The sequence below is a fragment of the Strix aluco genome, chromosome 3 (genome assembly GCF_031877795.1).
Source record: "Strix aluco isolate bStrAlu1 chromosome 3, bStrAlu1.hap1, whole genome shotgun sequence".
Taxonomy (NCBI): Eukaryota; Metazoa; Chordata; class Aves; order Strigiformes; family Strigidae; genus Strix; species Strix aluco.
The window spans coordinates 489,082-515,045 of NC_133933.1; the positions used below are offsets into that span (position 1 = coordinate 489,082).

General features: G+C 38.3%; 1 protein-coding gene across 5 annotated transcripts in view; it reads left to right on the plus strand.

The window, feature by feature from the left end:
* Nucleotides 1-25,964, plus strand: part of EML6 (EMAP like 6) — a 118,812-nt gene that overhangs the window by 69,126 nt on the left and 23,722 nt on the right. For all 5 annotated transcript variants that reach the window (XM_074817073.1, XM_074817071.1, XM_074817072.1 and 2 more), the window contains exons 13-27: nt 217-335; nt 1,011-1,197; nt 1,886-1,991; nt 5,509-5,602; nt 8,980-9,080; nt 10,939-11,141; nt 12,532-12,643; nt 13,369-13,496; nt 15,098-15,239; nt 16,428-16,580; nt 16,852-16,983; nt 18,733-18,821; nt 19,462-19,638; nt 19,749-19,950; nt 20,180-20,306. In XM_074817073.1, coding sequence (XP_074673174.1) covers nt 217-335; nt 1,011-1,197; nt 1,886-1,991; nt 5,509-5,602; nt 8,980-9,080; nt 10,939-11,141; nt 12,532-12,643; nt 13,369-13,496; nt 15,098-15,239; nt 16,428-16,580; nt 16,852-16,983; nt 18,733-18,821; nt 19,462-19,638; nt 19,749-19,950; nt 20,180-20,306 — 2,072 coding nt within the window. The remainder of the gene's footprint in view (nt 1-216; nt 336-1,010; nt 1,198-1,885; nt 1,992-5,508; nt 5,603-8,979; nt 9,081-10,938; nt 11,142-12,531; nt 12,644-13,368; nt 13,497-15,097; nt 15,240-16,427; nt 16,581-16,851; nt 16,984-18,732; nt 18,822-19,461; nt 19,639-19,748; nt 19,951-20,179; nt 20,307-25,964) is intronic.

Consider the following 25,964-nt stretch of genomic DNA (forward strand, 5'->3'; position numbering starts at 1 on the left):
AATGTTCTGGGCCACTCACATGTCAGGGGACTTCACTGTCTGGAAAACATTTATTATCTGGAATTCTGTAGGGAGCAACGGTGACTCACTCTGTGTTATAACTACTGAACATCACATTAACATATATTAAATGTAATACTTAAAGTCACTTTCTTTCATATATACAGATATTTAGAAAACTGGAGATGTGCAGTTAACTTTAACAATTTTCTTCAGGTTTACAAAGAAGACCTACCTCAGCTGAAACAGCAAAGTAAAGAGAAAAACCATTCTGTGCCCTTCCTTAAAAGAGAGCGAGCGCCTGAGGACAGTTTAAAGTTGCAGTTTATACACGGGTAGAGTAATATTAGATAATACTTGTTTTTTCTGATTGTTAAAACATCCTAGCAATGTTAATCAATTCATGTCAGCATTTAGCAAAGCATTTTTCAGTGCTTATCCACTACCACAATTAATTTGTTTCTCGTTATTACTGTGGGTAATTTTAGGAATGTCAGACAGATTTTCTTTTTTCAGTTGTATTTGTTAAGGAACAAGAGAAGTTACAGTACTGTAGCCATATAATAAATAATAAATCAGCATTGCGTTTTATAAAATAACAATTTAAACTAGCTGCTGACTAGTTTACACATTATGTTTCCAGGAGCAAAGATTCTCTGTAAGTTGATCATGTTAGCTGTGATTTGTAAAATGCCTGATGGATTCCTGCTTGAGTCCAATTCCCTGTAGAAGTTATCTGGATGCACTTCTATGTGAAATATACATTCTTTTTGTGAAATCAGTACTAATTTAGGAGTTAGGTGCAAAGTTAAACCTTGAGAGGATTCATGAATGCCTGTTCTCGGTGGGAATAGTCTCTCGCTGCCTGTGTGCTGTGATATTCTTGACCTAGCGTTGGTGCTGTAGCTGTACTCTTTTCAGGTTAATGCACAAATTATTTGCACAATTTGTTACAGAAACTACCAGAATAGTTTTGAAACAGAATATAACTTGTTTTTTATTTACTTCAGTTATAGAGGCTATGACTGTCGAAATAACTTGTTCTACACACAAGCTGGAGAAGTGGTATATCATATTGCTGCTGTGGCTGTGGTATATAATAGGCAGCAGCACACTCAGAGGCTGTATCTTGGCCATGATGATGACATCCTCAGCCTAAGCATTCACCCAGTGAAAGACTATGTTGCTACTGGACAGGTGGGTATTTAGAAGTGATAATCTCAGTAAAACATGGAAATAAATTCCCTTCACAGTATATAATTAGAAAAAATGTGGTTCTCTGTCCTTCAGTGGAGTGTTTCCTCCTAAATATGGGCAAGTGTATTGTTTCCTATATCCCTGCCAGACTGTTGGGGAATACTGGACTGGAAACTATTTGAGGTGATTATTAAATCATTTCTATGTAACAGAAGAACTGCCAGTCTTATGCTGTGGTCTTGCAAAACATCTTACATTCACTTTGAACCTCTGCTTTCATCTGTGAAATGCTGTATTTTATCTACATTCTAGGAGGTTTTGGTATTTCATTAGTCAGTCTCAGTATTTTTGTACTGTAGTAGCCTTCAAAAGCCCTACTCAGATAAAGGCTATTTTATGTTGGGCACTCTACTGATACCTGGTACTGAATATGATATACTCAGTATATTCATATATATTCATGTATCATGGTAAAGTACATTATTAATGTTATACTGAATACTGGTATTTTAGAGAATCTGTGCTGTTATTTCTCTAAAAGAGAAAATAGATCTAGAAAAAGATAAGATAGGGCAAGTGGAAAAGTAGTTACCTCTGGAGTGTTTTGAAGATATGATAGTGCTAATTAGTGATATTGGTGTGCTTTGAACTGCTGTGAGCAGATGTTCCAGTTAACCCTCTGGTTTAGGTTGGAAGAGATGCTGCTATCCATGTTTGGGACACGCAGACACTGAAATGTTTATCATTGCTCAAAGGCCAGCATCAAAGAGGAGTGTGTGCACTGGATTTTTCAGGTACGCCACAACCTACATTTATCTAAACAATTAATTAAAAGGCAATCCTTATGATGAAAACTTAATTTGAATAGGTAGTCAGGTTTACAACCAATACAAATTTTAGATGAAAGTGTGCTGACAGTTTTGATAACAATAGTGTGTGTAGTTAAGTCAGTAATGGGCATTTTCTCAGTTGATCAATAATTGATTTTTTTGATGTCTGATACATAATACCGAGCATTACAGCTAGGCCTCTGGTGGCTGTCTACATGGTGGTATAACAATTTAATTTTATTAATGGTGACTTGAAGTGTCAGGTCACCATTAATGGCAGAATGGTGACCTGGAGTATATAAAGAAGTTGGAAATGTGATCTGTAGGCTTATACAATTCTTCAAATTTGCTAACACCTCCCACATTTTTCAGTGAGTTTACAGAAGAAGTAAATATGATGAACAGTTGTCTGCTTGTTTCTCCTACTTGTCGTTCTGAGATGTACGACCTAAATTGTCTCAGTTATCAAAGGGTAATTCCTGTATTCAGCACTGAACAACATAATCCTTACAGTGTTGACTTAGATGCCTTTGTGTCTTTATGAAGTACTTACAAATCCGTTCTCCCTTTTTCTATTAAAAAAAAATAATTACTCTAGCTGAACTATCCTTTTCTTAACTCTGATTTTTTTTCAGTTAAACATAATTTATTTCATATCCTCCTCTCTAGAAATGTGGTAAGAACTCATTGGGACATAGATCACATTTATGAGACAAGGCTATGCGAAAGAAGTTTTACTTCCGCAAAGATAAGTCTGTGGAACTGGGTCATATTCCATTATCAGAAGAGGAGCATTGGTGTTCATCCAAGAGCTGGAATTCAAATGTGAAATTACTGATCCAGTGTGGTGTGTAACTTAGCTCTGAAAGTCGATATGGTACCAGAAGAAGAGAAAATGGATAAGGAGGATCTAATTGACCTAGTGTGCATAGATGTTAAAAAACTTCTTATTAAGATCCCTAGTTGAACAAATGTTCATATATTTAGAGATTACCTTGCAGTTTACATTTTAGCAAAACCTAGGTTGCTGTATAGATAGTAATAAAGAATAAGCTTGCCACATATTCTGCAGACATAAATATATACAAAAGTATTAAAGCTCTTTTAACAAGTAGCTACCACTGGCATCATTACAGCATTGCTTTAGGACCTGATCCTGAGAACGCCCATATTGCATTCCTGATGGGCTTTAGTCAAGATTCTTGGCAAGAGAGGAGCAGGCAGTTGTGCAAATACAGACTTCACCACAGGATCAGAGTGCTGCGTTGGGTCTACTTTGTAGGGAGTTCTCATAGTGTTCATAATAGATCTTCTAAATTAGATTTGGGTCACACTACTTGAAGCTTAAAGAAACAAACCCCAAACTCCAAAGATCCCTTTTTTTGGCTGTGCTTGATCTGGCGGCTGACTCTATACTACCAGTTCTCTCTGCCCTTACTCACTTTGTAAAGCATCTGCTATTGGCCAGCACTGAAGGAAGTGTAAAGGGCTGGATCACTGTTGTAGGACCATTCTAATGACACTGTGATTCGAAGATTATAATGGCATTCATGCAGTGCTTGGCTGTGCCCTCTGGTGGCTAACTTAACATCTATAATTTTGGATATCAATCAGAGTATATAGCCCGTGTTAATGCACAAAACTTCCTGTTTCAGGTAAATAAAGTTTAGATTGTATTCTTACCAATAGAACTTTGTCAACCACGTTCCATTTACAGATTTGAGTTACCCCTAAAAATAATTATTGTGGTCAAAATATACAAATACACCTCTTTCTTATATAAAAAGTATTACATAATGCATATTTACCTTATCTCACTAAAACTATTACAGAATGGTTCTTACTGTCTCCTTTTCTTTCCTTTCCCATTAACCTTTTATGTCTCCCCGTTTGCCTTTTTTTTTTTTTAAATAAACTCAATTTGAGTTTCCTGTCCAGTTTTTCAACTTTGTTCCTTCCTGCTCACTTACACGCCTCTCGTCTAGGCCTGTTTCACACGACTCTGAACTCTTTTCCTCTTTCTGCAATTCCCCTTCTCCTTCTTGACTTGCTTCTCATAGAACTCGGTCACTAAATACCATGAGTCCAGTCTAGCTGTGAGGAGCTATTCAGCCTCATGAACTTTGAAGTAGCTCTAATGGAGTAATTTATACCAGTGGTACTTTTTCTATTCTTGAAGTCAAATATGCTTAAAGATGGAGTCCTTAACATCTGTTAGCTTGTGTAAGAAGTAACCTTCTCAAATCGTTCCTTTCATTCAGTCTTTTGGCCATCTCACCAGTTCTCTACTTCCTCCACTTGTAACTTTTCTTCAGGTAAAAAAAAAAAAAAAGAGGTAATCAGCTCCTGCTATGACCTATAAAGTTCAATTCTCTTACATACTTCAGCAGTTATGGTTTAGTTTTTTTAAATGTTCAAAATTTCATGACGGTTTGCCTCTACAAGTTTGTTAACAGTGCTCTTGTTTGTCATTATTTCATACACGTAGCAAGGATGCCTAGGTACTCTTGAATTATGTATGATACTCTATTCTTGCTTTTCTTCCTCTCATTATCACTACTGCTGTGTCTTTCCTGCAGTACATGATAGCTAGCCTTACAATTTTCTATCATATTTATACTTTCATTACATTGCCTATTAATTTTTAACCACCCATTTCATTATACACTAATAGTTCTTGTCAGCATTTCAAGCAAAAGAAGAGAAGCATCATCTGATCAGAAGTATTTCAAAAAAAATGTAATGTGATTTTGGAGTACTTGGACTTTATGAAATTGATTTTCATTGTCTTGTTTGAGCCTACCTACCTTCCTTATACTTACACACAGGAATGTATTGTGTCTGCCTTTGGGAAAGATCAATGATTTGATAAGGCATACAAATAGAAAAAAACTAAAATAGATCAGACTTACAAACATAATAGAAGATAATGAAGTCAAAAAATGCCTCTTCTATAAAAGAATAGTCCCACTTGTAATCATCCAGTTAAAAGTTAGGCAGAAGACTCTTGTTGTGACCTATAAGACAACCTGTTCTATCTGATAAGGGTGAGGCCATATTTAAAGTTAGTTATGAAGAGGAAGGCTAGGTCATAGATTAGGAGAGTGCTCTGTGAAATCTATGGATTCTAGTCTGGTGTGTCATCACCCAGCAAGTATTCATTTTAGTGCTAAATACTGCAATATGCATCCTCCTTCTGGATAAAACTTTAGCAGGTGTAGACTTCAGTCACCTTAAGAGGTTGGGCAGGTTGACTGTCTTTCTCAGTTTGTTAGTCTAATTCTGTGGGCAGTCTGCTTCAGGAACTGAAGACCGTTAGTGAAGCTGAACTCTAATCTCTCAAAGTATTAGTTCCTTTTTTTGCTTCATTTATAATAGATCATTCGAATTTCAGGTTACAATGTATTTGTTGTGTTCATCGCCTGTTATATTTTCAGCTAAAGCCTTAGCATCTTTAACAGTAACTATTGCTTTTGTACAGCTGATGGAAAGTGTTTGGCTTCTGTTGGGCTAGATGATAATCATGCCATTGTGTTTTGGGATTGGAAAAAAGGCGAAAAGCTAGCGACAACCAGGTAAGAATACATCTCTATAAATGTGCCCTGCGATTACATTTTTCTGAATAGTAACATCCACAGGTGTTTCAGAGCAATTATATTCATATTAAAAACCTTGGGATCTACAGTTTAGTGTCTGGAAATCCTGTGAGCTGCTTCTGTCAGGAGATCCATAGCCTTTCTGTTAGGATAGCTACACTGATATTCTAGCTCAGGTAGTGGCTTTCACGTTAAGTTAGTATTTTCTCCCAGTTTTATTTCCTGAGTCATGGTGGAAGTCATCAGAGATGTCATATTTTCCTTTATGCATTAGATGATATGCCAGATTCCATCAGCGTACATATGCAGATCATTTTTTGAAAAAGAAGAAAGTGTTCCCTCTAATATAAATAGATTTTTCAAGGTCTACTGATTCTTGCCTTCCTTCTGAGTCAGCTTTGCCTGAGATACTTGCTCTTGCAATTACGAACAGAAAGCTTAGCTACTAACCCTGTAGTGAAGATGCTTTTGCAATTGCTTGAAGGGACCAGTGTTGGGAAGAGGATTGGTTTATGGTTTACATGTTTGCTTTTTTTCTTCTAAAATACTGAATTGCAACATTTTCTTTATACTAAACTAGTTGTACATGTTAGAAGAATCAAACTGTTTGAGAACCTGGTTTCAGTCCAGCAAATCAAACATATCTCTGAGGTCAAGGTACTAGAATCGTTTAGAATTCATGCAAGCGTGGACTTGCGTACCAGGAAGGCAGGGAGTTCGTTTCATATGCTGTCTGCAACCATGTAACATCTGAAACTGCTCGGTAGAAATTGTTGTAATTGTCTAACTGCAAAAAAGAGCCCATGAAAGATAATTTACTTGAAGTATTGCACTGTTATCACTATTATATGGTGACACGTTCCAGAAGAAAGAATAAGATTTTCTCCTGGCAGCACTATCTGTTAGTAGTATGCCATTACTGAATCAGTAAATGTTTTGATCCAAGTGTGTGTGTACCATAATCTACATTAGCTGTATACTTCGTCATGGACGTCCAGTTTCTTAAGCAGCAAGACTTTAAATCCTGTTTACAATTTGTGATGTAGGACTTGCAGCAACAGTGTTGTCTGTGTTGTAAATGGTGACATTTTCATTGGCTTTCAATCCTAGCTTTACTGTCTCCAGCAGATTGTGCTTCAGACTCACAAATGAAGAAATAACCTTATATATTCCCACAGAGACCTACTAAGCTTTTAAAAACAAGATAACGATGGGCTGTATGGCTGCCTGTCTCTTCCTGCTCATAGTGAGAGATACAAGATTAAGTGCTCGGGTTCTTTTCACTGTATAATACTGTGTGCACCCAATGTATCTACTATTATTGCTAATCTATAATTTTGAAAATACGTAGGGTCCTCACAGCATTAAAGTATAGTTTATCTTCTAAAAAGTTATAATTTAAATTACTGTTTATATTTTAGCAGTACCTAAAGGCAACTTCCCTATTCGGGTAAGCACAATAGGACATACAAAGAGAGACAAAAACCAAGACAGGAGAGTTTATATCCAAATTTTAGATACGAGCCTCATGTGGCCTTAGCAGACAAGAAGAATAGAAGGACATCTCCTTACAATCATATAGACCCGCAAGAAGAATTCAGCTAAAGGAATGAACCTGGGAAATGAACTGTACATTCACTATGTACAAACATTCATTATGTTTATTTTTTAGTTATTTTATATTTATTTTTGTGAATATTCTTTTTGCTTAATCTTCTTGGGATGATTTCTTTCAGCATGACTGCTCAGTTTTCTTGTCACAGTGTTCAGAATATACTCTTATGTGTTTGTTTTCATAGCTCACTAGATAAATTTTACAGCATGTTTCTCTATTTTGGCTCTACAGTCTTCTGCCTCGTTTCATTACAATCGTTACTGAGTAAGCGTACGCTGTTAGGATCAGAATGCATCTGAGCTCCTTTCAGTAGCTTCTCACGCCTTACATGCTGATGCAGTGCTGCTCCTCTCTGATCCTAGTGTTCTGTATTAGTGGACTGCAATCCCTAAGGGAGCTGAGGGGAGCATTGTCAAATTTATTTACAGTCTAAATCCGTGAACGTCATGCTCTCTTTCCTTTATTCTGTAAGAGCAAATGCCAGTAGTCCCTTGGAACACAGGGACACAAAAACTACACAGGCGTGTATACGTGCTTTGCTCTGACCGTTGCAGGAAATCGGGGTGGAAACATAGGCTGTACAGTCCAGATCTCATGTGTTGGTGCTACTCATCCTATCACACAGGCAGACGTACTCTTGTCACTACACAGGGGACTCCTGCACCGGGATGCAGCTGGTTTGACTTTGGCCTCAGGGCAGTACATTTTGCCTGTGTGATAGGTGCTTCCAGAAGAAGCAGTATAACGGGCCTGAGCTGAAAGGCTGGGCATTGTTAGAGCAGAGCAGAGGAACAGGACGAGGAGGGATTGCAAGAAGATGCACTTAAAGTATCAAAGGTGTAAAGGACCATAAGAAAATACTGAAACCAAGAGGGTTGTCAGAACCGTGTGACTTTTCAGATCTACTAAACTTGTGAGATGAAAGTGACATTATAGTACAACACCTGAAAATTGATATTGAAAAGCTAGTGATTTTTGCTTTTGGTATTTTATAAAACACTGAAATAGAAGTAATTACTACTTTGGATCTGGGAATATCTTTTGCAGTGGTGAAACTTAAACTTACAAATTCCCATAAAGACATACTCCAACAAGAATAACTTTAATTACCTGAGAACTAAATTTGAAGGTATATATGCTGTTAAATGAACTGTTTCCTAAATTATAATTTTGAAATTTGTTAATTTATTTTTCCTCTTGAAGCACAGTAGGTTAAAGACTTCCTCATTTTTCTTGGACAGAGGATTTTAAATATTTATTGAGTTCTTACCTGTTTAAATATTTATGTTGCCCTTTTTGCCTTCTCTTAATTGCACTGACTTTGTTGCCTCTTCTTCATTATGACTTAACTGAACTGAAATTCAGTGGGAGGCAATTTTTATTCACCAGGTTTCTGTAGTCTAATTCTTATATGGTGTATGCTCAAATACATGGGGCCAACTCTGTGGGTGAGACTTCCAAGGCTGAACTCTTGCAGATGAGAAATACAGTGCTCTACTTTTTGTTAGGGAGGGTACTGATGGTAGAGATAATGTAGACATAACCTTTGTGACTGCTCTGCCAATCCTCGTAGTGTTATAGAGCCATACTGTTGTATTTGCACCAGGAGTAGGACAGTCATGGTGATTAGATTGTCGTTGTTGAAGACTATGTTTGATTAGTCCAATACGATGAAATGCCATTTAGTTGGAAATTTTAAGTCATCCCTTCTTGTGTTTTTTAATTTTAATTTTTATTGCAGGGGCCATAAAGATAAAATATTTGTAGTGAAGTGTAATCCACATCATGTAGACAAACTAGTCACAGTTGGGATGAAGCACATCAAATTTTGGCAGCAAACCGGTACTGTATTCAATATTTTATATTTGATTTATTTGAGAATGTGTATATCTTTAACATGGGAACATCATGTTCTTGGTTTAAGAATTTGTTTTATTTGTAAAGCAATTTTCTTAAGGGGTGAAAACCTACCTCTGAATCCGCAAAAGTCACAATATTCCTTTCTCTTTGGAACTCATTTCCAGCTAACTGTTCCTTAACTCAAGTCATACTGTTAAGGATTTCTCCTGAGCAAGCATCCTTGGCTCTCAGAAAACATACAGTCCTGTAATTCACTTAGGCAGGTGATGACCCTTCTTGGGAAAACGCCAGCTGGTAGCTAAGAACCTTAGGTGCCTCTGGCATACTGCTAAAACCAGTAGTGTTTGCACTTCAGCTACTGATGTACCACTTCAGCAGCCCCCCAGTTTCAAGACAGAGCAGTTTTTCAGTCATCAGAGATGACTCCCAGAGATGGAAGCACGTGTTTCGAGGTGCCAGGCTGGAAAGATAGCTTTGAGGATGGACCTTAAAATACATGCCTGGGCAAAACAAAAAAGAAAGAAAGAAACAGATACTTGGTAGAAGTTCAGTTATAGTCATTTATATTTTATCCATTAGGCTAAAAATCATCATATGGTATCACAAGAATCAAGATATAAAGGTAATACATTTTTCATATGACATAGAAGTTTTATTTCCTTTTCTAAATAATGAAAAATGAAAAAGTGTTTTCCACTATTTAAAAATGGGATAAGATTCTGCAAACTAGTAAGCACTTCAGAGTGTGAAGTGGCTGTCAGTCTAGACTGTTCTGTCAAACTGAGAAAGACAACATAGTTGGTTTCTGATTGAGGATATTTTTTAATCAGGAATGGATTTTTTTGTTCTTCATTACTTTTAATTGTATATACGCTACATAAGTACTTGGTAAAAAGATCTTGGACAGCATCTTCTGTGTGTAAACTTCACCAAAGGTAGGCAGCACAAGGGCATCTAAAACTAGAACTCAAGACAACTCAAAATTGGATAGTTTTAAGAAGTTCCTGTACTTGTACTGTACTTTACAGTGCTCAAGTGGTTCAGGTGCTCTCAGGTTAAAAATTAGTCTTTTTTTCTGCATTTTTTATGTTGAGGTTATTTTTGTAGTAATTAGATTTGCATTGCAGCTTGCCAGATTCTATTAACAGGAATTTGCATTAAGCACTATGTTACTCCAAGATTAGTCTCTTTGCAATAAAAATGGTATATTTTGAATTAAGAATTGCTCAGTGGAATCAGGACTCTCAGTCTGGTGAAATACGTGATGACTTGAAGCAAGGACACCACTGCCTATATGATTTTGTAATTGTGTGTGTGTTTTTGTGTATAAGCGCTCAAGTCATGGGTGCATATGGCTACTTTTTGCTGTCTGAATCAAAGTAAGGCTGTGGCAATTTGCTTCTCTGACACAGGAGCAAGTCCTGCTGTTTATTCTGCAAAACTGCTGTCAAATTGTCAGGTTGCCAGTGAACAACTAATGCAAACTTCTGATATCTCATGTGTAGTGGTGGTCACCTCTAAAGAGAAAAAGCTTGGCAGGGGCTTGGCAGGCTGTTCTGTGCAAAAAATATTCTGCTAGCCATTGTATTAATTCTTTTTACACAATTCATCACCAAAATTTATCGTTTGCTTGGAAATAACAGTCTGAAAAATAGAGCCTGTACTGCTTCAAAACTGTCATTACTAGACTGTTTTTCCCTCACACTCTGTGTTTTCAGTATTTCTGTTATCTGCTATGTCTTAGGCAATGACAAGAGATGACAGGGTCAAGACATTTTCCTTTACAGCACTATGGCTACAAACTGAATTATAGGACAACTTCCTCTTGTTTATGTTGCAGGTGGAGGCTTTACATCAAAACGAGGAACATTTGGAAGCACTGGAAAATTGGAAACTATGATGAGTGTTTCATATGGGCGCATAGAAGATCTAGTTTTCTCTGGTGCTGCTACTGGAGACATTTATATCTGGAAGGATACTCTGTTGCTTAAGACAGTGAAAGCCCACGACGGACCTGTGTTTGCCATGCATGCATTGGATAAGGTATTTATCCTCCTACATGATCCCTTCATCTCTATTATTTTTGTTGCAGGACTGGATTTTAGAAGTGTATAACTAACATACCTTGCAATGAAGTTACTCAGGCTTTGTGCATGTGTATCGAAGCAATACATTGTTCTGCACTGCACTACCATTGAAGGTGCTTCAATCAACAAAACAGTAACAGAAAACAAGTTGTACTGGATGAGTGTGAATGCGATTAAAATCACAAAACCAATATTAATGGGTTCTGCTATTTAATAGGTGTTATATTTGTAAGCACCACATAATATGTGCTCCTTACTGGACCAATAGCTTTCTGACCTCTAAATATGCAGAATTTATTTCTCACTCTGCTCATGCATGTCATTTTCATATTTGCAAACCACAGGAGAGTAACAGGTAACATTCATTGCCTCTTCGACCTGATCCAAAAATATTTTTGCATTATCAGTTTCCAAAATAGGAAACATGAAAGTTTTATTAATATTATCACTTTATCTTAAGCAAGCAAGACTTCAGACATACAAAGGTTTTGTTTCTCTGAGTTAATTATTCCAGATACCAAAAGTATTTTCCTTCAGTTACATCAATAAAATTGTAAAAGAACATATGGCAAAAGATATTGACATCACGTAAATGAGGTTGGGGCAAAGTTTTGCCACTTGAAATCCACTGACAGTTTGAAGATGTTGGTAATGGAATATTCTTTTTGAGATTATAGTTTCAACTTTAAAAGTACAGTATGAGAAGAAGGATATTACCTGTTAACAGTTTTATATATCAAGGTCAGTTAAGATCCCTGTGGCTCAGTCCCTTCTGGCCCAAATTGATTGTTTGTAGCTTTTCCATCAATTTTCCTATTTGATCTTGGCACTCTTTTATCTTCTAAACATCCTCTTCAGTGACCTTTTTTTTGGTTAGTTGTTTATGCTGTTTTGCACTCACTTGGCACAGATAAAGAGAATCTACCAAGGGAATTAATCAGAGAATTTGTCCTTGTGCATTATTAGAACTCCGTCTGAAGCATCTGTCAGGTCCACTGAATTTGGAATAACTTGAGAAGCTGTTGTTACCAACTGCTGCCTCTTCCAAGGATGAAGCACATCTTTGTCCATAGTTTTTTTCCACATGCAGAAAAATGTTATGGTCCAGCATTAGTATGTACAACAGTATGTACTCTGCATGGTTATAGGTCTTTATAACCCCAGAAAAGCAATTCTCTAAATCTTCTCCCCTTATATTTTTAGTTCATAGGTATAGGCTCCAGAATTTTTAATTGGACACATGAATAAAATGCAGGGGAGAATTTATACTCCCTTTGAACATGTCTTTTTAAATAGTAACATATAAGTGGTGACATGGTGTATGTTTTCATCCTATGATCCTACAGGGATTTGTAACTGGTGGAAAAGATGGAATTGTGGCACTTTGGGATGATATGTTTGAAAGATGTCTGAAGACGTACGCTATTAAAAGAGCAGCACTATCTGCTAGTTCTAAAGGTACGATTTTTTCAGTGTGTTTTAGTAAGGACTTTATGCTCGAAGGCTGGTAAAATGGCAGTAATAGGTGTCAAATCTTACCAGAACGCCAAGGAAACAGTAATATACTACTTACTGCTCTGGGCTGGAATTCTCTGGTTTGATTGATATAAGTTGTATTTCACACACTCTTTGCCATTTATAGTTTGCTCTGCTATTTCTTCCTCTATTCCGTGACATTTGGCTTTGTTTTCACTGAAGAAATGGTTTTCAGAGGAAATGTCACAGGCCTGTGACTCTGGCTGTTCCGAGATCTGTTCTGTTTAGCAGCTGGCTTCCTCAACTGGCCAAATTTCATGTAGTGAGACCAGGGTCCCTCTGCGTTGGAAAGACCCGTGGAATTGTACTTCCCCAGGCATCACTGTGGACGTCTGTGAAGTGATATTCGTGGATAATCACAGAATCCACGTTGCTGGAACATCTGAACCCCTTATAAATACTGTCTCTGTTAAAGCAGTAAAATATCAGTCTTTAGATTGCCACAATACAGACTAGCACAAGCTCCCCTCCTTTGAACTATTAATTAAAATCCAGGGATTATCTAGTAGTTTGATCAGGCAAGTGTGTCTCATTTTTTAAACAGATTTTAATTACAGATTATATAAACTGTATGAACTATAGGTGATAATGAGGCTCTTTTTGATTTCATAATAAAAATCTAGGATTAATATCTCTGTATTCTTCAGGTTTACTTTTAGAAGACAATCCCTCTATTCGAGCCATCAGTCTAGGACATGGGCATATACTAGTAGGAACTAAAAATGGGGAGATACTGGAAATTGATAAAAGTGGCCCCATGACTCTACTTGTTCAGGTACTGTATGGATCTTCCATATCAAAATATTCCCTGTAGAAATACAGGATGTTACAAGGTCTTCCCAGTCATTTTCCTTCTGTTTTCATTAACCCTCTTGGCCACCGTTGCTTTCCTTGCTCAGGCAGAAGTTGATGCTTTCTGATGTAAATGACTTCGAGATTCACTGAAGGTAAAACAAACAGTCCGTTAAGTTCAAAGGCTGATGAGACCCTTTATGCATTTTTTAGACAGTTTAGGACCCAACATAAAAATGAAAAATGAAGAGTAGAGCTCACGCAATTTATTTGACAGTGTGGTTCCATTTATTTGCTTTTACTGAAATACTATAGCGTATTCTGAAGGATCTTATGCTTTAATTCGTGAAAAATGGTTTTAGAGTTATGACCGCTTTCTACAGTGGCACACAGTTGTCATTGCACGTGTTGAAAAGCATAGAGACCTCTTTTTGTGAGATATTTTGCAAAGTTTGGTTAAAAAGTTTTTATATATATGTCCACTGACATATTTGATGTTGCTTAGGTTTGGTGTCTTGAATAACCCTAATGTCTATATGTAGAAAATGGTATATATCATTTAGTGAGTTATCGTTTGTCAAGTTTCTGCTTTTTGTTTTCTATAATTGACTAAATTAACTTTGTGTTTTACAAAAACATTATTTCTTTGCTCTTATTATTTCCAGTTATTTCTGATCACATAAAGTAATCTTTCAATTTGGTATTGCCTGCACCACAGCCTTACTAACCGAAATGTGCGAATTTGTATTTCATAAATTATTTAACTCATTCACTAGTTTGGATTTGCAAGCTTATCCTTGTATAGTTCTCTTCACAGGAATAGTAAGGTTGCAAGACAGTAAAATCACCTTAAAATTATCCTCTTGTTGTGAGTTTTCTGATAAAGAGAATTGTTATAGTTGCCATCCAGCTTAAATTACATGCCTGCATGCATCAACTTGAGCCAAAATAGAAGAAACATAAGCTGTAATCAAGATGTCATGACAGTTCCTCCCCTTTTCCTTTTAATGGTGTTTTTCCATCTCAACAAAAATGCCAGTTACCAAACTGAAATCCAGATTGAGAATAGTAAGAAATGATTTAACCTTGAAATGCAGTGCTAGTAAACTGTGTGCAAGTTGAAGGAAATCTAAAAAAAAACCAGGAAGAGTGATTTTAAAAGTTTGAAAACTGAGTTCTGAGGAAAGAGTAAAAGAACTAAGTATGTGTATGTTGGGCAAACAAGTTCTCTAGTATCTAAAAAATCACAAAAACCTTGAAGACAGATTAGCCCCATATTAAGATTTTGGGTAAAGTCCTGTTTGGGGCATTACTATTTCCTGTTCGAGTCTGGAAGAGAGAGCATTGGAAGAACAGGAATTACAGCTAGTGGTAGTGCAGGAGACTGTAGAAGACTACATTTTAGATGGTTATCAGAGGAAATAGACCAGACGTTCGGGTCTCTCTGAATGTGGAAAATTTTTGAGAGGAGATGGTGAAAGCCTTCTTGCCTGAGACTTGTGAAAGGAGACGGGGCAAGTGCTAGAACATTATTACATAAGCCCAAATGCATTCTTTTCTCTTATATTAAATTATTTCCTTTAGGGACATATGGAAGGAGAAGTCTGGGGCTTGGCAGCTCATCCTCTCCTGCCTGTCTGTGCAACAGTGAGTGATGATAAAACGCTTCGAATCTGGGAACTTTCATCCCAGCACCGCATGCTGGCAGTGAGGAAGCTGAAAAAAGGTGATTCTGATTTGGCCACGCACTGGGATAGTAATGACATTATTCTGTTTCTGTAACGGTTCCATCTTTGATTTTGGTGCACATCACAGGCATTAATTAGGTAGGAAGAGGACACAGTCATTAAGAAATTGGAAGCACAGGAAGTAGATATTCTTTGGCATGTGTCAGGTCAATGAAAAGGGTAGAAAGAAAAAGGATTAGAATTCGTTGTAATGAATAATAATAAAATGAACTTTAGTCTCTTCCCTCTGATTCCAAGGGGAATGAGTTCACTTCAGAATCATTTTCCTTCCTAAGAATAGTTAAGGCCGGCATATTTGTTGCTGACATAAAGAAGTTTCCTTATAAAGACAAATCTAAAATTTTCTGCATGTTAAGTACAATCAGCTTTCAGTGGCCATATGAACTTTACATGTTATACCAACTTCTCTGAAAACAAACAGTTTCCCTGCCCTCTCCTCTGTATAAAATCAGATGAGCTATGTTGAAATGCTGCCTTCTCGAATTTATTCTTATTTTGTTTATTTACTGATATCCTTCAGGAAATTTTATGGTGTAAATTCAACTTGCTTCATTTTCAGTGACAGGTCCAGAGCACAGGAACTCTGGCTGAGGGAAAACAGTCAAATGTTTTGGAGAGGTGAACTCAGGGACGGATGAGGATAGCTGTATGACAGATTATGGTCAGAAATAATGTTGAGGCAAAAAGTAAGTGGAGGAAGTGTAGTACATCTGTTTTGAATGTGCTCCACCTGAAAGCAACCATTATTCCGTCATATAATGAAGAAGCTTTCAAGTGTAGTATTCCTGAAAGACATGTAGTTATGCTGCCCATAATGAGTCTTTGAATTTTCCATCTGGGTATCATTTTTGTATGTTTTGGTTGGTTTTTAAAATTTTCTTTCTTTCATTGGTGTGTTTAGAACATAGTTGGAAGGTGGCATTAGCACCTAAACCCATCCCAAGACTGATTAAATCACCATTGTCAACTCAAGAACAGCCTATACAGAGTGAAACATTAGCAAAACATTAATCATAGCCATCCTATCATGTATTTGTTCTAATAAATAACAAATCTATTTTAAAAGTATATACTTGATGTAAACCCCTTTCAGTTGGAGTTTATTGATGGTTTCCTCAGTCCCAGATTTGTAAACCTGAAGATACTCTTTCCATATCCTTTTGTAGGTGGACGATGCTGTGCCTTTTCTCCGGATGGGAAAGCCTTGGCTGTAGGGCTGAATGATGGGAGTTTTCTGGTGGTAAACGCTGACACTGTTGAAGACATGGTCTCTTTTCACCACAGAAAGGAAATGATCTCTGATATAAAGTTTTCACGAGGTATAATCAGCTGATAAGGTGAAAAGGCAGTGTTTATCTTGGAGTTTGTTTTTCTCCTCTAGCTGAAAGATTGAATGTTCAGAAGGTAGACTGGCTTTATATGTGCTCCATGCTTTTAAACCTTTTACAGTTCTGTACGGCTGTATGCAGCCTAGTATAATGAGGGCCCCCCCCAACTGGAGCATTTGGATGCACTACAGTAGCAAAAATGCATAACAATAGTAATTGTAACATGTACCCCTTTAATAACCTCAGTGTCTCTTCTTTACAGAATCAGGAAAGTACCTGGCTGTGGCTTCCCATGATAATTTTGTAGATATTTACAATGTACTTACCAGCAAAAGAGTTGGCATTTGTAAAGGTGCATCTAGCTATATCACACACATTGACTGGGACTCAAGAGGTAAAATGTTTCACCAGAGCTACAGATCTAAAATGCCTGTAAAACAGAGTATCAGTAAACTGTTCTCGTACGGTTACTAAGATAAACTGTAACTACTAATGCAAATGATTTTTCAACATCGAGCACCATATGGGTTCAGTGGTACATCATACGGGTACATTTGTTGGTGGAATTCATCCTCGCTTGTAGCATCTGTAGCAGAGTACGTGGTACTTCACTGCTGACAACATATGACCAGAATGTTATTTATGGACATAATATTGCTTTTCTTTGCCCTGTTCTTTTTATAGTTTCATAGTGTGTGGCACACTTTTCCACCTTTTATGTCCAATTTCCTTTCTTCTTTGCTGAGCATTATGTGGCAATCCCTGCAATGAAGTTAGAGAGCCTTATTGTCACAACTAATTAAGTCTAGGGGATCGATAATTAGCTTGTGTAAATAAGCCTTCCCAGAGCCAGTATGATTCTGTGTGGAACCACCTGTGTGTCTGAGCCCCGCCTCCCCTGCTGTGCTAGTCCCAAACCCTGGTGCGAGCTCAGGGACAGCAGCAGGAGCTGAGCTTCCTCTGGAACCCGGTCAGGTGTGGTGCCGTTGGTGAGCCAGTAAGCCATGCTGCCGCTGGGCTGGCACCGTGCGCCTGCTGACAGCCTGATGCTCTGACTGCTGGCACTTGGAAACATCACAACAGCCATTTGCCTGCTACTACCTGTACTATCTGTAGTAGCCAGTTCTTGGATGGCTTAGGTGCGGAGATAGGAAGTATACGAAAACAGAAAATTCTTTGTGTCCTTAATGGTATTTATTGGAAGCTCTAACCGAACTTGTAAAGGATGAATGTACTGAATTGTATAACCTGGTTTATAGAGGTCCAGTAGGAAAGGCCCAATACTGCTAGAGTCCCATATTGCACTTGTTGGTGTCAGTGATTCCCACAGACTGAACGTAGCTCATGTGACAAAGGGCAAGATGCCCAGTCACAATACAGCAACGCTGGAACTGCACTACTTGGTATCAGTTGATAATCTGATCCAGTGTTTCTCAGTAAAAGGGTGTTTTCCCCAGTAGTCATGCAGATTAGGTATTGCAGAACTGCTTTTAATGATAATAAATCCCCACGGGATTTCTTACACTAGTATAGTTGTTATAATTTGAAAAATTCAGAAAATGTATTTAATTTTCTTACATCAGAACTATTGTAAAACTGAATTTGAAATAATTTTTTGCTACTTCATGCCCAAATACCTGCTAATATACTATCAGTTGAATACAGGATTATCTTCATAATGTCACAAGTATTTGTATGGGCATGGTAAACTTCAGATTCAAGGACAGTTTGGTGTGTAGCTGGACTATATGCCAGTTAGGCAACACAAAATAGACAGAAGTTTACAGTGGTTTTAACTTTTGGCAGAGCTGTATTGCAAAATTGTTATGAAAACTTAATAGCGTACGTATTTATTTTTTTTTACTTTCCATCCTCATGACAATGACAACACAGGCAAATTACTTCCTGTCAGAAGAAAGGGATTTGCTTGGATGGTGTTTAAAATGTTACTGCTGCAGTGAATCAGGAGTATAGGATTCTTACGAGAGTGCTTCTAAGCATCTGTTTTACTTTTGCTATGAATAACTCTCTGGAGGATAATTTCTTAGCTTACCCCCATAAATCTCTTCACTCAATCAAAAGAGAGTTCATAATATTCATAATAATGAATAAGATTCATAATAAACTCTTATTTCGTATCCAGGAAAGTTATTGCAAGTCAATTCTGGTGCCAAAGAACAACTATTTTTTGAAGCACCAAGGGGGAAAAGGCATATTATAAGAATTGCTGAGGTACGAATTATGCTTACTGGATTTTTTACTGTGAAAGTTATTTTTTCTGGACTGTTGAAAAATAGCATATTTTGTCTTCAAAGGATATATTTTTTCCTTTTAAAGTACTATATTTACAGCGGTTAGAATTAAAATTATTTAATAATCCTGCATAGTGTCTTTCCTAGCATTCGTAAATGGTAGAACTTGCAAGTTTCTGTTTGTATCTCTAAATTTATTGTTGTTTGTTGAATAGCAGTCATTTCCCATAATCCCCTTTCCTGAACAATCACCTGTTTTCTGTGTAATCAGTGTGCATACAGGTTATAAACCATCTTTAAACAGTATGACCTGGCTTTTAATGACGGTGATTATTTGTGACACATAATTCTTCTACAAAATTGCCAGTGTTTAGCACCTCAGAAATCTTTAAGGAGATTTGTATCCAAATCATCCTCTACCTTGGGAAAGTGGGAATGTTTAAAGTTCTAAGCCTTTTGATGAACATATGCAATTTGCATTAACAGGCTGGAAACAGTGAACAGTTTGTAAAAATGCAAAACCCATAAAAGTTAATATCAAACATAGAAAAATACGCATGAAGCCAGTGTGTATTTGGTATGTATTAAGATGACTTCTTTTGGGAACGTTTTGATTGCAGATAGAGAAGATTGAGTGGGACACCTGGACATGTGTTCTCGGTCCTACTTGTGAAGGAATTTGGCCCATGCACAGTGATGTCACCGTTGTAAATGCAGCTAGTCTTACAAAAGACGGAACGCTGTTAGCTACAGGAGATGATTTTGGTTTTGTGAAGCTTTTTTCATATCCAGTGAAGGTAATAAGTGTATTTATTTCTGTGATTAGAAACTGCGCAAGAAAAGGAATTGAGGAAGACGCTGTTGGCGATATGTCAGACTGCTAATACGCGAATTCTTTGTGCTACAGGGCCAACATGCAAAATTCAAGAAGTATGTGGGTCACAGTGCACAGGTAACCAATGTTCGGTGGTTACACAATGATTCTGTGCTGCTGACTGTAGGTGGTGCTGATACAGCTTTGATGATCTGGACCAGAGAATTTTTGGGCATTCAGGAGAGTAAGCTGGTTGATAGTGAAGAATCAGACACAGATGCAGAAGAAGATGGAGGTAAAAAGGATTGTATAAAACACGTCTTTAACTTAGTCTTCATTCCACAGAGACTCACGCAGGCGTTTAACTTGAAGTGGGCAAGAAACTTTCATGTGCTGAAGTTCAGTGTAGGGAGAGCTTGCTAGGATTTGTTTCCTTCCTTTTATTGGTGCGGATCTTCTTGTTTTCTACTCTTCCACTATAAAACAAGGGTAGTTTGTTTTATTTTATGTTTTATTTTTCTAAGGTTATGATAGTGATGTTGCAAGAGAAAAAGCAATTGACTATACCACTAAGATCTATGCAGTAAGCATCCGAGAAATGGAAGGGACAAAACCACATCAACAGCTGAAGGAAGTTTCAGTAGAAGAGAGGTATGTCACACAAAGGCATTCGTTTCCAAATGTACGTTGCATTCTTTGGATCTCTTTTCATTCAACTAAACTTAGTCCTTAGGAATAAAACAGGAATTTGAAAAATCACAAGATAACATTTAAAATGGTATTCAGAGGGTACAATGTGTTCATGTGATGGTGAAAAATCTGTGTATGTCAGTAAAACACCTGCGAGTGTTGTGTTCTCTTCTGCTGTTCACATAAGCAGTTACAGTCTTTCCTAATTAGTATGTGTAGCTGTACATATGTCTGCAGGAGGGCTTTTGTGATAGGGTGAGCTTGTAAATACTTCACAGTTAAGGTTTTTGTTGATGTTTTCATTGAAGGATTTTCAGTTGCTTGTAATTGCATCAGGTCATTACTGTTAAAGCTGAAATTTTCCATGGCACATGTTGGCCTTAGGTTGAATTATTCTGAAAAAAATAAGGCGAAAGGAGAACAGTAGCAGAGAGGACAGTAAAGAAAAAAGGTAAGAGCTAAGCATAGAGGGTGACGTCCAGTGCAACACAGACCTAGGGGAGTGGGTGAGTAGGAACTCTGAGTGGGACAGGACTGCTGGGACAGCACAGGAGTATCTATAGCCAGTAAAGCACAATGCCCCTTTGTAACTGGGAAGAGTAAATCTGCACCTGTGAATCCAGTTGGTGACTCAACTGTGAATCCATGCAGTCTCTTGTGAAAAAATTTCTCTTTATAAGTGGTCATTCTTTTATCATGAATTTTCTTGCTTTTGCCCAGTGTTGGGCACTGACCACAAGCACTGCTGTGGGTTAACCCACAAAAAGAATTTAAGCTGAGTTGTTTCCCCTCAGTTTCCCCAGAACACATGACTAGTAACAATGCCAGTAGCCTGATGGCATATCGTTCTCCCTGCAGGGATCCTGCCCTAGTTAGAGAAGGGGATACGTAGTCCTCAGGGAGTACAGCGGGTGCAGATAAGGGCTGGTGCCCTGTAGGATCCCAGCTGCAGGTACTGGCGGAGATGAGAGCGCCGGCTGTAGAAAGGGGCCGGGATGGCGAGAAGAGAGCGCTCTGGAGAGCTGCCTTCCTGCTGCTCCTGCTTCTGTGACAGAGCTGCTTGGTGATGGCTGGCAAAGAGAGTGTTGTTACAGGCAGCCGCTGACTCCGTGTACCACCTCATTTCCTGCTGTCAGCTGGGAGAAGGACAGCTGAATTCGCAGAAAAACTGCATTCTCACAGCTGCAAGTGGAGATCATTTAAGCAGTTCTTCGAACAAACGTAATTACAGTGAACAGATTAAGGGCTAAGGTTCTTGGACTTGACTACTTGACAAATTAGTGGCAACTTTTGAGATTTTTTTGGCTTTACATCTCATTGGTGTCCTGATTTGCAAGATACAAAATGGAGTTAGTTATACTTCCTAATGTCATGCAGACCTTTGATTCAATAAATTAGCTTGTGTTTTTAAAGCTCTCAAAGAATGCAGTGCTGAACATCATGGACAGGAAGGTGATAATTAATAATTTTGCAGTTGGTATTTGAATAGGAGAACAAATGGTGGGTGTGAAAGATGAGAAGCAAAATGTTGCACCACTTTTATTTTTTTCATCACAACATTTTAACAAAAATACATAGCCAGGAGGATCAGTGATTTTTTTTTTTTTTCAATAAAAGGTTGGACCGTAACCATTTCTTTTCCCCTTCTGATAAGGATATCTCTTTCCATTTTCTCGTTTACTCATATAAAGTCTTTGTTCCTCCATTTTTCTAGAAAAAGGCATAATATCTAGCACACATGAATGTTTTGAGATTGAGTTAAAAAAAGAAAAAAAATATTTTGCTTTGGGTGAATACTGCTAAATTGTTACTAAATAGCAAGTGCCAATAGCCAGATGTTTTACACCAGAAAACCTGGTACCTTCCAGCTGCTTTATTCTGCTTTGACAATGCAAAAGCGACTGTAGAGTGAGTTTAATTGACCGGTTAAGCTGGGCTTACAGTTGTTTTGTATTAGTGAATTACCAGCAATATGAGCATAAGCACCGGCCTCTTCTGCAACTTTTCAGCACTGTGTTCAGTCCAGGAGTGAAAGTCAGGGCAGTCCCTTTGGGTCGCTAGGGAGCTTTCCTTCTCTGAAACTTGGCCACGGAGGCTGCTGTCTGTCGGAAGCAAGTACCCTGCTTCTCAGAGGAGTAGCTCGGGCTGCCACGTACGCTTCAGGCTTCCTGACATTTCAGCCTGTCCACATTCTCGGTCCTACGCTGCATAAGCTAATTCAGCTGAACCTGCTGTGTTGCTGTGGAGGAAGGCACCCCCTGAAATGAACAGGCAGTTTGCCTTTCTTCAACCTTTTTAACAAAAGATATAGTACCTGCAAAGCAGGAGGTAGCAAGACAAACAAAGCAGGCTTCCTGTTTGTCACACTAACACTGATCATCCATAAGGCAGGTAAAACGTGCTTTGTGCTATCCAGCACTACAAAGCAACACCAAAGCTGGAAGCTCCTCCAGTGTTTCCACACTACCCACTCTGTCTGTAGCTGGTGGGCCTAATTAAATGAGTAGACACCTCCTCTGCAGTGAGGTTGCCTCTGATTTCTGTAATAGTCTCTTCATAATGACTGTACATGAAAACAGTTTACTGTGCCCTATCTGAAGGAATAGTCTATCCCATAACAAGTTCTAGACTGAAGAGAGCAAAAAGGAAGGTTTTAACGTTCTCCGTATCTTTTTTCTTCTTACTGCCTCTATTTAATCAACAGCTTGGTGCTTCATTTTAAAATAGCTTAAAAATAAACTCTTGTGACTGTCCTTCCCATCTTTTCTGCTGAAGAACCACAGCTATTCTACACATTTTTTTGTATGTCCTGTTTTAATTACAGCTACTTCAATATAATCACATCTTTGGTATTTGCTGTTCTGATAAATTTGTCAACAGATCCCATATTCTTCATATATAGCTTGTTAGGCAAAGATGTATTCACTTCCCTTTCTTTATCAGATGAATATTTATTTAATATTTATGAATAGAATTTATAGTCAAACAATTAGATTTTATGGTGAAATGTAGGCAAAACTGCAGTTTATGAGGCTGTTGTGCTGGGATAGGGCCTTAAGCTGTGAAAGGTACTCGGGTTTGGATGCAGTAAGATGAGATTAATGTGTTGGCTACTGTGGTTGTCAAAGACTTCAGGTTTTGGCCACAGTTGTACCAATATGCACACAATTTGTGCATAATCTCGACACTCCCAGTTATGAGTGCTTCGGAGTGAAGCTGACGTCTCTCATAAGACATGTGAATTATGAGGAAAGCTTCATAGCTGTGCCAGGTTTCATCTTCTCTGAGAATACAAAAGAGTGCAGCAGCTAATGAAGGGTTTGTCTGACCATAGCCTAAAAAGGTTCCTGAAAGCACTGGGCTGACTTTTCTTTGTACCCAGAAGGGTCCAAAGTGACAATCAGTCAAGCCAGCTGAAATGAAAAGTCTACAAGGATTCAGCTGTCAGCGTTCAGGAAAGCCTGAGTTCTAAATCTGCGGGTCTCCAGGACATGGAGTCTTGACGTCTCTGCACAGGGTTGAGTGAGATGGCAGCAAGTAATATTGAAGCCAGTTCACAAAGCTTTAAGTTTTCTGCAAAAGGCACAGCTGAAGTAGCCTCTCCCAGTCCCTTCAGATACGAAGAAGGGAACCAAGAGGATGTATTCCATTCTCTTTCAGGCAGGTACGTGGGAAAACCTGGTGGTCTTTTGAGGGGGAAGATTGTCTGGAGAAAATATCCCAAATCTTTCCTCTTTGTAATTGTGTCGTGTGTCTGTATGAAGACCCCAGAGATTGTGCATTTGATGGGATTTGCACACTGTGAATACTCTAAGATTGATAACATACTGTTTAAATTTTGAAAATTATGTTACAAGCTGGAAGGCCATTTAAGACAGAATCAGTGAGTTAATCACAAGACCTGAAAAGCTGCTGGTCCTCCTCACTGCAAAATGCAAGTGTCCCCCTTTTTGTATTTTCATTGTGTGTCTGAGAAATGAATAACTCTCAGTTTTTCCTAGGTGTAGTGGGTAGAAATCCAGAATTAAACACAGTGAGTTTAAATTAAGAAAAGAAAAAATAGAAAAACAAGCTTCCAGCTTAAGCAACAGACGGGAATAGCTGGGGCTGTGGCTCTGATCTGCTTCTTGAGGGCCAGGACTTTAAGCTCACTATGTTCCTTTCCTTCAATAGTAATATTCAGAAGGTGAATTGTTGCTTAAAAAGTTATTTCCCTGCTTATGTAATTCAAATATGCTTCAAAGGTACCAAGTGACACCTAGGAGACAGTTTTGGTTCCAGAAGATGGCCGTTTTATTTTCCTTTTTATTATAGCAACATTTCTATCTTTTTAACCTTTGTGTTTGCCAGAATGAGCTTGCAGGACTCTGCTTCTGTAATGCTAAGAATGGAGAATCTGAAAAACTCAAAGTACATAATCTCTCTAGAAATAACAAATCATTGTACAATTTGGGAGGAGTTTGATCTCGGGAATGGTGATGTGTCTCCTGAGACGATTGCGATTGCGTATTTGAGAGCTGATGGCGGCAGTGCCGGGTTATGAGGGGAAAGCTTTGCCACAAACAGCACCTTTCTGGAAAGGAATCATCAAGTCGTGAATTACTCCCCCCAAATTAATACAAAGCCTTACTCAGCTGTCTTTCTGTCAAACAAGAGGAGCCAGCAATTCGTGTCCCTCCTCTCCCCCATCGTGAGAAAGAGAGCAGGGAGATGGGTCTGGTGTAATACTCGGTACACGGGAGCTGTGACCGAGCAGCTGCTGTGCCTCCTCTGTTACTACAGAGCATGTGCTCTGTGCTCAGCACAGTCCAGCAAGTGAAAACAACATCTGCGTTACACGGGTCTTCTCCAGATCTCCAGGGTGTTGGGCCCTGAAGCAAACTGGGCAGAGAAATTTAATTATTATAAAAGACAAAAAACTTATAAATTACGAACTTGGGGATTATATTAAGGTTTTTCTTTAGAAAAGAAAATGAAAGCCCTTTATCAAATGCACTTTTACTTCCTCATTTATTTACCTATGAAAATAATGATTCTGCAAATATCTTGGAGGAATGTAGGAGCTACATGATAGATTTTGCTTGCAGGATTTGAAATAAATCATGGTCTGGTAGTTTTGGGGAGGATCCAATGTTTACTGTCTCTGTCAGCAGTTACAGCTTTAGGATGGAAAATCAACAGGAGAGATGAGGCTGAGGAACAGTTTTAAAATGTCTTGCAGTTGTATTAGTTGGTGCGTTCGGTGAAGATGATTAATGGATTGTTGTTTCTCTCTCCTCTCCCCAACCTTCTTGTTTTTCTTCTTCTCCCTTTCTGTGTCTTTCCTCCTATCCTCCCCACCCACCCCTACTTTTCTCTTCCCTTTTTGCTCCTCTGATTGGCATCCTCTTCTTTGCTCTGCCTGTACGGTACAGAAGTGGGGTGCCAAGGAGAGGTGCTGCAGGAGCAGTCTCGCGGTGTGGGAGCTCCCAGAGCAGTGCTCCCACACCACGGGACCCCTTGGTCACTGCTGGGACTGTCCCAGACAAGCCAGGACAATTGTAAGCTGCGCTGTGTGCTACGTAGGAATTGTGCTTCCTTTCAGAAAGGGCTAACCTTTGAACTGGGACCATTTTAACT